We start from the raw sequence: 12,334 nt of genomic DNA, 5'->3' as shown, positions 1-12,334 counted from the left end.
ACACACACACCACACACACACACACACACACGCACACACACACACACACCCCTATACTTTCCACACATTTAGGATAGAGCAACTATCCCCTCAGACATAGTCCATACTATAACACTATTTGCATGTTTGACATAATGCAACCACGTGTTGAGGTTCACCTGCAATAATGCAGCTGTCTCACCAAAATGAATTCTGCAGTACAATAATGCTTGTTCATTTAGGATCATGCTCACATGTATTTACTCATTCTATATTACATCAAAGGGAATGTTTATACTCACTGACTTTCCAACCACTCTACCTGTCACCAAGCTTTGTTTACCTTCTGTCTCTTCTTTCACTAGTTTAGAAAGCTTTTGTTCATCTGAACTCAACATTTCAATGCCAGTACTGTATAAAACACCCAGCACAATTACCTGTACTCCTCCTGTCAGCTCTATTGTATCTTACTCCTCAGACCCCAATACTAAACATTAATTCTTCTATCTTGTATTTATTCTTTATCTATATTTCTCCTAATTACTAATCTTCAGCAATATACACTGCAAATTAACCTCACTAACCACACCAATTTATTTATGTGTTCTGTTTCATCAGTTTTAAAGAGTTTAAAGTAGCTCTGGGCGTTGTCCTTTCTATAATATATAATAGCCTTATAAGGTGTTTTGATCAAGGCTCGAAATATATAGAGAATAAATTATTCAGAGAAGTCATTTACAATTTACATAAAAAACAATAGTTATGTTAACATATTCAATGCAGGAGTATTAAAAACTAACTAGGGCTATATGGGGTAGGAGGAAACTTTGTAAGTCAGTGACATATATTTTTATCATTTTGTAAAGTAAAGAAGACAACATCAAATATATTTCTGTCTTTGTGTGGCCTCATCAGCAAAGCATTATCTTTTTAACACTCCCTGTATTAAATATATTAGCACTAACTTAACTAAAACTTTAATGAAAAATTTTTTAAATTACCAAAAATATCATTGTTCTGAATGTCTTTTTAATGCATGTGCACACCCTTAAAGACAATGATTGTCTTGAAGAAATTAACATAGGAATTTTCACTGCTCTTAAATGGGTGACATTTTTAGTTATAACAAATTTTATTAATCTTCCTAGGATGTATTGTTAATTTATAGAGTTAATTTAACTCCAATTTTAGTTTTAGTGTATCTTAAAATTGATGTATGAGTTAGAAACAATAGTTTGCAACTTTAACAATTTAGGTTAAGGAATTTGTTATTCCACAGAACCATTTGTCATGGTAAAGTTGCCAATTTAATTCTGTCATCCATATGTCTGTTCAAAATGAGAAAGAGACTAAAGTTGTGTTTTATACTTTGTAGAGTGGAGGGTTGTGTTCATCATTATCATCATCATCATCATCATTATTTAATGTCCGTTGTCCATGCTGGCATGGATTGGACAGGTTGATCAGGTCTGGCAAGCTGAGGTGCTACACTAGACTCCAGTCTGATTTGGTATGTTTTTCACAGCTGGATGCCTTTTCTAACACCAACCACTCCGAGAGTGTAATGAGTGCTTTTATGTGCCAGTTGCCTGACACTGGTATCTGCCACAACTACAATTTTGCTTAGTTTGATGGGTCTTCTCATAATGCCAAAGGTCTTGGTCATTTGTCAATACTTCTGTGGGACCCAATACTCGAAAGGTGCTTTTTACATGTGCCATTGGCATCAGCCACATTGCTTCCATGAGGCCCAACGCTTGAAAGGTGCTCTTTACATGTGAGTTACGTGAGATCAGCATCAGCCACAACTATGATTTCACTTGGCTTGATGGGTCTTCTCAGGTACAGCGTATTACCAAAGGTCTTGGTCACTGGTCATTGCCTCTGTGAGGCCCAAAGTTTGAAGATCCTGCTTCACCACCTTGTCCCATGTCTTCCTAGATTTACCTCTGCCACAGGTTCCCTCTACAGTTAGAGATCGGCACTTCTTTACACATCTGTCCTTGTTACTTAATTCTCTTGTAGTAATAGTTGAATGAATTTAAGAAAACATTTGCATAAAGTGATGCAATATGTGATATAACTTTCTGCTTTTCCTGTTGCCAACCACTAAAATATAAAATGAGAGTAGAACCTATCTTTAAGTGGTAATGGAATGAACTAGAGCTTTGTATTTTGTTCAAAGAATATTATGTGGTGATATTTGTATAAGAAAGGTGATTATCACCTTTAATTAATTGTTTAGAATTATTAATAACAATAAACACCTGAAACATACAGGATAACTGAATTGTGGTTCTGCTTTCAAAGAACATAACAAAAAGAAAAAGATTATTCTTTTATTCTTTTACTTGTTTCAGTCATTTGACTGTGGCCTTGCTGGAGCACTGCCTTGATATGTTAAAATTTTTTACACTAATGTTATGAAACTTTGTATATTATTGTCAAGTATTTACATTTTAAAAAGTAATTTGGTAATCTTACCTTTTTAAGAATATAATCAATTTTCTTATTTCTAATTGTGTCAAGTGGGTTAAAAACTAAATGTTAAATCAGATTCCATGAATTGGTAGCCCATTCATTATATCTAAACTTTTTTTTTTAATGTTGGTAGTCGAGTTCACTAATTAATTGGAAATCTGCAGTCAAGTTGTCATTTATGTTGGAAGGTTGAGGTTTCTCCACTAAATACAATATAGCTTTACAAGGTTTATGTTTATTGATTGTGTTCCTTTTCTTTGTTATCTACAAAACTGCCCTTTTTCATTTCCATTTCACATTCTCTCTCTCTCTCTCTCTCCCTCTCTCTCTCCCTCTCTCTCTCTCCCTCTCTCTCTCTCACACACACACACACATATGAATACCATGCACCTACATGCATGCAAACTTCTTTCATTTCTCACCTCATTAATTCCATGTTGCATCTTAACTGATTTTTTTTTTTTTGCTTCTGTTCTGTTCTGTTCTCTGTAGTAGAAGGTAAGTGGCGATCTACCAATTGTTTTTTTATGTTGTTGCTGCCACTGCAGTGAAATAGCTCAAGTGTCATCATTTATATGCTCACAGCATGACTTCGTTCTTGCCTCCTTTGTTGTCTTAATTAACTATTCTGGTCTTAGCATGTTCTTTGTAGAATATTATGTCTAATGTTTAGAATTGTTATTTATTTATTTATTTTTTGTCATCAATCAAATTTTCCCAAACTGGTAAGGTTTTTTAATCAAGCTGTCCAACCAAAACATCCTTTTGTTACATATTCCTGATACTAACTTGAATATTGTCATGTGTGTGTGTGTGTGGGACCCATCCAATCCATGCTTATATGGTAAAGTTAACTGGACAAAGAATGATCATATATCTTTTATCTTTTACTTGTTTCAGTCACTAGATTGTGGCCAAGCTGGGGCACTACTTTGAAGAATTTTTAGTCAAATGAATCGACCCCAGTACTTTTTTTTTTCAGCCTGGTACTTATTCTATTGGTTTCTTTTGCCAAACTACTAAGCTATAAGAGCATAAACACACAAACACCTGTTGTCAAGCATATGGAGGTGGGGAGACAAAGACATGCACACATACATTGAGCTTCTTTCAGTTTCTATCTACCAAATCCACTCACACGGCTTTGGTTGGTTTGAGGCTATAGTAGAAGACACTTGCCCAAGGTATTACACAGTGGGACTGAAACCTGGAACCATGTGGTTGAGTGTTTTGAATGTAAAAATATGATTTAATGCTTAGCAAACATGTATGTAGCAATGTTACTTATAAAAATAAATAAATGCAAGTATGTGTGTATACATACACACATTAATTAATTAATTTCTGCTTTTACATAAATTCCTAATTATTATTTCAGTAAAAATTTTAATGAATTCTGTTTTGTCAAAATTTAAAATCTGAATAATAGCCTATAAAATAGAGATTTATCTTATGTTTCAACTTTACCAATTGACCGAGACTGCTGAGCTAAGATTTGTTCTCACTTAGATTATCTTCAAAATATTAAATGAGTGAATTGTGTGTGTGTGTGATTTTACTCCAGTTACTTACAGTCTATCATTTCAAATTGAGAACAAACTAATGGTTCTAGGAAGAATACATGTATTTATGAAACTCTTACAAATTACTAAACATCTCTGACTTTTCCATGAAATTGAAGATATGAATTTCAAAGTTGTGACAAAAGATGGACAAATATTGTCAATGAAATAATTAGTTATAGGTGATAAAGTGCATGCACTGTCAATGGAAAAGAATATGAGAAAACAATGGAGTCATATCCAAGGATTCTGGTCCTCACTGAAGAGATTACAAATAACCAGAACAGTTGGTAACCTGCTTATGACAGTACCAGCTAACCAATTTCTGCTTGGAAGTATTGATATTTCAATGATGATACTTAACTAACATGCAGTATAGGTAGCCTTGCTCTCTTTACACCTACTGCACCTGCTTGTCATTCACTCTAACAGAACAGTGACTGTACAAACAGTTTAAAATCACTTGTTTCTACACTCCTCATTTTACATTACGTTTTGTTTTTAGCAGTGAGTGTTACAAACCACGCATGATTTAATAAAAGAATTTCTGCATGGTTATTTAACCTGCTACAAATATATCACACTCTACTGTCTTAAAAAAAGAAGAGTTGTTGGATAAAGTAGTTCTGCATACAGTATGCCTTGCAAAAATATGAGCTGATCACAGTTTAAATGTCTCTGATCCTAGATCTGCTCAATCAGAGAAGACTAAGTGTTAATAATAAAATGCACACACAAAATGCATTACCTGTAAATCTATTCAAGAGAAGCATGTTAATACGGCCTTTGTTAATATGAACACAGGTGCAATGTGTGACACTAGGGTGAACATAGTTGCCAAGTTACATACATGTTTTCTTTATATGCTACAACAGTGGAACCTATACAGATATTGTCTTGTTTCTCAGCCAATTTTCTGTTCATTTTATCTCCGTTTTTACATGTTAGTATTGTTTGGACAGATACTTATTAAGACATTATTTTTACAAATAGCGGCCCTTCCAGTCACTAGCCATTACCTGTTTTTCAAGTAAGAGATCTTTTTTTTAAAAGAATGAAATCATGCTATACATGACTACCTAAGACTAGGAATTTTAAGACTTTGTTATAAGTAAGCAATAAAAAAAGAAAATTAAACATATATAATCTGTGCATCTTTTACCTTCTTCCTTAATTTCAAATTCAAATCACTAATCCCACCAAATATCAAGAAGAAATGATTATTTCCCTTGTCCTAACTGTCCATTAAGGGAAATTACAGAGCTACAGGATTATTTGTTACACAAGGAATATTAACATAACATTACTGGTTCACTCAAATGATTTCATGTAAAGACTCAGTTGCATATTAAAATGCTAACCAACTGTATCATTATGTTACATTTTACCTTTAAATTCCAGACTAGTTTACTCTTGTGCAGAAGCTAAATATAAAAACCAAATATTTTTTGATTGAATATTGATTTTCTTGGACTCAAGTTATGGGTCTTAGACTTAATACATCACTTAGTTTAACTTGGGTTGCTTTTAGTCCATTGTAGTCTTTACTGTTAAGTATCATAGAAAAGACAAGTTTATTTAGTTTTTTTAATGAAATCTATGTAATGACCTTTTCTTGTCCTTTTTTTTTGTTTTTACTTTCTTAATTTTTGTAATTAGTACTTACTTATGTTTTTATGTGTAAGGAAGTGTAAAAATTGATTCTAAATGATGCATGAAGAATCATTTGCCTACAGCTAGTAATATCTTCATTTATTTCTTAATTTATTTCATTTCTATAGTTTATTTTTAAGAGGCTTTCTAGTTAATATTTTACTCTAAGCATCTAATGAGACATACAAGACCTACATGTTCAAACTTTGTGATGGGAGCTAAGTCAAACTGTTGTTAGAAACTCCTTCCAATTATTTTGAGTGCTACTTTCTTTAATTTGTTTGCACACTCATATGTATACATGCTTTTATTCTTTTATTGATTTCAGTTATTGGACTGTGGCCATGTTGGGGCATTGTCTTCAATGATTCAATCATATTGATCTAAGTACTTATTTTAGTCTGGTGCTTATTATATTTCTCCGTTTCTTGAATTAAGTTACCAGACATAAAGGAACACAAAATAAGCATTTCTGAGGAGATAGCTAACAAAGAAAATTTTAAAGGAAACCCAAGCATTCATAATACCTTTGTGAAAAGTTAATACTTTGTTCTAAAGGATTCTGAAACTATTTTTGTATCTATGACTTGCAACAAAATATATTTAATATAAAGTTAGTATTATCTGGTTATTTTATCATTGTTGTCTCTCAGATGGCAAGAAGGATTATTCTTTACTTGTATTGTGTGTTAATAAGGAATAGACTGTCACATACAAATTATTATATCTGCACATTTTCAGAAATAGTACAGATCCTCTGCTAGAGCTGATTGAAAAGTTGAGAACTCTGGTCTGAGGCTGAGTCTTGGAGCAGCTCCCTTATAGTTTCTCAAGGCCAAAAGGAGGACTTGAATGAACAAATGTTACCTAACAAAACAATTATATATGTGCTACTGTTGCTTACTGATACAAACTCAATGAATAATCCTATATCTGAGTAAAAGCATTGAAACCAACTAATACTGAAACAATCGAATGTTATGGAGTGCTATTTGCATAAAATAGTAATGGAATAACCATCGCTGACAAAACAAAAACATCAAATCTTTCTTATTTCATAATTTATCCTAATTTATGTTTGGGTTATTATGTTGTATATTATATCATTTATATTCAGGTTATAGACAATGCTCCATGTAGTCACTTCCTTTTTGTTTCTAATGTTAATTCATAGCACTCTATACCTTCCAAACATTTGGACCAGTGAAGATATAGGTAAGGTTTCACAGTGTGCTTAGTATTTATGTTTATTTCTGCTTTTGGTGTCAACTTCTCTATTTGTGTGTCAATTATTGTTTCTTTCAAAGTATTTTGTTGTCAAACGCTAGATATGAAATACAGTTGTATATTTCTCTTTGTTCCTTTTTATTATGTAGTGTTATTGTAAATATATCTTTAGCTTTAGAAACAATTCATTTTGTCATACTCTGTCTCTTTTTCTGTCAGTATGATGTTCTGTCTGTTTTAGACTTCATTACTTGATGGAAGAATATGTTTGTTTTGCAGTGCTAATCTTCAGTTTTTTGTTGTTTTTGTAATAAATTCGCCAACATGGAAAGCAGACATTAAATGATGATGATTTATTTTATATTTAATTTAAGAAGTCTTAAGTGAATTATAGTAAATTACTTTTACTTCATAAGTATCTGTCTCAAATACTTTATAAATACTTGGAGTTTCTACTTTCCATTTTATTTTGTTTATGTGGTGTATCCTGAAAAAAGAATGATCAAGTAATTTCTTTATTCATCCTAATTATTATTATGATTAAATCTACAGCCTGAACAGTGGTTATAAAATTAGACATTTCATTTGCTGAGTTGATTATTTGAACTAAGTTTTGGTTTCATTTTGTTTCATGCCATAAATATTTTATTGATCTCAAGAATTATTTTACTTTTTGATTCATCCAGATTTTCTGACTAAATAGTTTGCCCCCATCTCCCACTTCTAACCATTTCGTTTAATGTTTGATTCTACCAATGCTGCTGAGCAAGAAAATTGTTATTAGATGAGAACCAGGATTATTATCGACCCTGTTTACTATTCTCTTCCAGGAAACTTGTTTTTCTTTGGCATAATTCTTTCATTTGCAAACCTTGTTTCTGTGATTGGTTGAGCTGTGCCTTAAATTTGAAAGGATATATATTCATTTAGATATTGCTATATTCTATTATGAGACATGGTACTAATTAGGTTGTCATTTAAAAAGATATTGATTCCAGAAACAACAAATGTCCTACCTCAGAATTTCAGAAATAATAATATTCTAAATATATGTTATGTAAGCTCTGCTTGAAATAAACATGCATGCTTTTTTTCCCCCCCAGGTGATGTTCGGAATGAAATTTACATTACATTAATGCAAGGCGAATTTAACAAAGGCTCTAAGACATCAGAGAAAAATGTTGAGGTGACGATCCAAGTTTGCAATCAAAAAGGAGGGATACTTGAGGTTTGTAATGTTTATCCTGTTTGGCCTGATCAGGTTGAAGTAGTCTGTTGATAATTCTACTGTATTGCATAAAATAACACTGTTGGTGGTAGACAGAAGCCATAAGAGTTATCATTAAGAAGGGAGAGAAATTCAAGGTGGTGGAGAAGATGGTTGTTCATGACTATTTCCATCACAGTTGGAATGTTAGAAATGATGAGGCATAGGTGTATAGCAGGATCAGAGGAGTTGGCCTTCTTGAAACTATGGCATATTGTTGTGTCTTTCAAAAGATCAAGGTAGATCCCTGTAGAGAGTGAGAGATTGAAAAATTTGGTGAGAGTAGGGACTAGTTTTGGGCTGTACTGAAGGTTATGGAAGAAATACTCTGGGTTGGTGGTGTGAACCACGTTCACATTTGGTGTGGATGTGCATATTGTGGTGTGCTGGATGCAATGGAGAGGAATCATTTTGGAGGAAGAAACTTTACTTAATGTGTGCAATGTGGAGCTGGACCCAAAGGAACCAGCAAATGTGGCTACTTTCTCTGCAGAATGCTGTTGTCAGAGCCATCATTGTTGAGAAGTGGAAAGAAAGACAATTCCACATAGTTGTAAAAAATCATTTTTAGCAAGGGACCAGAAAGATGGGATGCAGTTTCAGAGATGGGGAAACTTTCAGGCTTTGTTACACATGTAGGCATCATTTATGCTGTGGATGATGGCTTTGCAGAAATTGCAACAGTCAGTAAAACTTCTCTAATAGGTTAGAGTGGATTATTTTCTTCAAGCTTTGTAGGCCATATTCTTTACCCAAATTGTTGCAGCACAGCAGGGTTGGGTATGAGTTTTGGCTGTGTAGAATATGTGAAGAGATGTGCCGGAAAGGATGGTTTCAGTCCTCTTAACTGTATCTGAAGAGTTAAATGAAACATTTACACAGCCAGGAATAGTTAGTTATGCTAACTAATAGGGTTTTTACCAGTCAACTGACTTGAAGTGTCATAGTTTCTAGGATGCTGGAAATTATGTATAGTATGTGGATGAACAAACTTTTGTTTTATCATTTATTAACAGATAGACCATTTTTTTTCTATGAAACAACAACAAAATTCTTTCTCTCACTAACTGAGATATGCTACAAATTACAAAACTGTCTATGTTTAATTACATAAAGATTGTTGAGTCAATGTATACTCCTGCTTAATGTTTTTCTTTACCTTTCAATAAAGAATGTGATAAGTGGCGGTGCTGGTGGTGAGATGATGTCAAGGTACTGTTCCTGTATTTATTATCACGAAGACCGACCAAAATGGTTTGAGACTGTGAAGGTAATCCAGATCTTCTATCTTAGTAACATTGTCCAATTTGATGTCTGAATTCATTTTGCTAAATTCATCTTTTAAATTTCATTTAACTGACTCTTCTTACTCTGTGTGTATGTGTGCACATATTAAAAACATGACTAATTTGAATAATTTTCCTTTTTATGTACATCTTCAAGAGATGCTGCCAGTTCACATACACTCACTCACACACACATGCATATGTATGAACATGTATAACATTCTCTGTTATCATTAATCTTATGAAACTTTAAATATATCAAAATTTATTCATATTCACTTTGCCAATATAAAGACATCTAGTCATTAGTTATTGACTATGGAATCATTGACTATAGAACTATATAGAACTATTGACTATATTATTGACAATAGAATATAGGTTATACACGCATATATGTATTTTCTTATTTACATACATATAGCATACACACATGTATCACATGTACGTAAATAAGAAAAAAACTGAAGATGCATGTAAAGCTATACTAAAAATTTGCAAGTAATCATGTCAAAAATTTTGAAACAACATATATATATATATATATATATATATATATATGTCTGTAAATTTAACAGGTGCACCAGTTACTAGGCTGTGTATCATTGTTCACTGTACTATATATTTTCTGAAACTTACTTTATTCTGATTATAGTGAAAGTTTGTCCATATGTATTCTTAGAATTACATAAAATCATGAAAAAAAAAAAATAAATAATATGTCTAGATACTGCAGCAATATATTAATTATTACAAATACTTGCTATGGCTATTGACAGATGATACTGCAAACTGGATTTCTGTCGATGGCAAGCAGGTGAGTTTTATGTTCTTGTAAAGTTCCTGCATAGATCACATCTTTCCATTTCACTCCCTTAAAGCAATGTTGTCAACTTGGTGTAGTCACTTTTGTATTCCACACCCGGCCTTGCTTCCAAATCCATCTTTGTAAATATATCTTTTTTTGCCTGAGACCATTTTGTTCAGGTTGATATATAATTATTCACTGATGCAATTTAATATGATGGTGTATTTCCTGCAACATATTCTTAGATATATGTATATATAAACAAAAAGGTAGAATTGTAGTTCTATAAATGAATGGATAACAGCAAAACCCTTGTAGTAAGGTTACATAAAACAATACACTTTTATTTTTATATGTAAACCAGTTTGGTTATATTTGACTTATAATCACCTCTGGAAAAAGTAAAGTATTGACTTTTGATTGATTGTAATTTAATACAATAAATAAACTATTTGTTTGTTCAAATTCAATGAAATTTGATTATTGACCTAGTTACACTTAATGTAATAAACATAATTTGGTTAACATGTTTAATAATCATAATGCAACTTTCATCACAGAGTGATTAAATTTAATAGAGAAAGAAATAGCTTGATCATTTATTTATTTATTTATTTATTTATTCCCATTTTTCTGCTTGAAAATTGTCTTCCCATTTATGTCTGGTATTTTATTGTCATTAAGTGTTGAATGCATGTGTTGTTACAAATCTTATCTAGCAACACATTGTTTTCAGTCAACCATGCTAATATTTTCATGTAATTTGTTCTTTTTCTTTTCTTTACCATTATTAAATATCTCTCCACCTGTCGCTGTGTATTTTGTGTTTCTTTATGCATTTGTGATGTATTTTTTAAGCATCACCAGTCACAGTTTATTATTTATACTTTAATTTAGTGATTTCTATTAGTTTCTTATTTAAGAAAATATTCATGTGCAATAAATTATCCACATTTTTTTCAAACTCTGCATGTAAAAATATGTGTGTATGTATAATGCAAGTCAAACATATCATAATAAATATGAACATCTAAGTTATAAATAAAGGCCAAAAGTATTCTTTACATATATATCATTAGTACAAAAATATATATTACAAATCTCTCTCTGTCTGTTTGCCTGTCTCTCTCTCTCTGTCTGTCTCTCTCTCTCTCTCTCTCACACACACACACACACAATGCTCACAATCATTTTCTGGTAAGTATAAAGTCTATCTGACATGTTCACCTGATTGGCAGGTGATTTGGTAACTAATCAGTTTCCTAAAGTTAGTGTTGCAAATGGTTAGTTCATTTGCATCACAGAACTTTAGGAGCCTTGATCTCTCCCCATTCCTTGTACCATATCTGTACCCTCTATGTAAAGTAGAAAAACCATCAAAGTTATCCAGCATGTCCATTAAAAGCACCCACTATGATAATGAGGTCACTGTTTGTTTTTGAGCTCATTGGATGGAAGATTTCATAAAAATAGCACTTCTATTCCTCTTCTAACTTTGATTGTGGTGCATATGTACAGGTAAATGTTGCCTGCTAACAATATGCCTACTGCACCTACTACATCACTGTCTTTGTGTCTTTGTATCCTACCCATAGCCTGGTTGAGGCTTTCCTCCATCCTCCCTCCTGTACACATCATACATCTCACCTTTATTCCACCACCTCTACAATCAGATTTGACCTGCTTTTCATGTGCTGTCATTAATGATGGCAGATCAAAAGCTTTGAACTTGTCAGGTAGAGGTGAGTTGGATTCTGAGAAGAGGCAGATTAGTATTTGTTTGCCACAGAATACTTAGTAACAGTCAGTGGCCTCACATACATGGCTGGATGCTTCTACCAATTGATACACTATTTATTCATTCATCAATGAATTACAAGAAATATTTTCTACTCATCAGTGATGGTCATACATATTCGACAAGGGGACAACCTTCAATATATATATATATATATATATATATATATAAAGTTAATTGCAGAATAAAACCGTTAGGTCATCGACTCGAAAAGCCGTAGCCCACCAATGACCACATATAAGAAGTACAACATAGACCACAAAAACCAAATCA

At 32.5% G+C, this 12,334-nt stretch overlaps 1 protein-coding gene across 2 annotated transcripts in view; it reads left to right on the top strand.

Annotated features, from left to right (window-relative positions):
* Nucleotides 1-12,334, top strand: part of LOC106881525 (dedicator of cytokinesis protein 1) — a 184,512-nt gene that overhangs the window by 118,868 nt on the left and 53,310 nt on the right. For both annotated transcript variants that reach the window (XR_008263483.1, XM_014931942.2), the window contains exons 16-17: nt 8,006-8,130; nt 9,341-9,439. Coding sequence is in view for 1 of the 2 variants with exons in the window: in XM_014931942.2 (XP_014787428.1) it covers nt 8,006-8,130; nt 9,341-9,439 (224 nt within the window). In the remaining variant the exon portion in view is untranslated. The remainder of the gene's footprint in view (nt 1-8,005; nt 8,131-9,340; nt 9,440-12,334) is intronic.

This window comes from Octopus bimaculoides, chromosome 2 (assembly GCF_001194135.2).
Source record: "Octopus bimaculoides isolate UCB-OBI-ISO-001 chromosome 2, ASM119413v2, whole genome shotgun sequence".
NCBI classification, from domain to species: Eukaryota; Metazoa; Mollusca; class Cephalopoda; order Octopoda; family Octopodidae; genus Octopus; species Octopus bimaculoides.
This window is presented reverse-complemented; position numbering and strand designations above follow the sequence as displayed.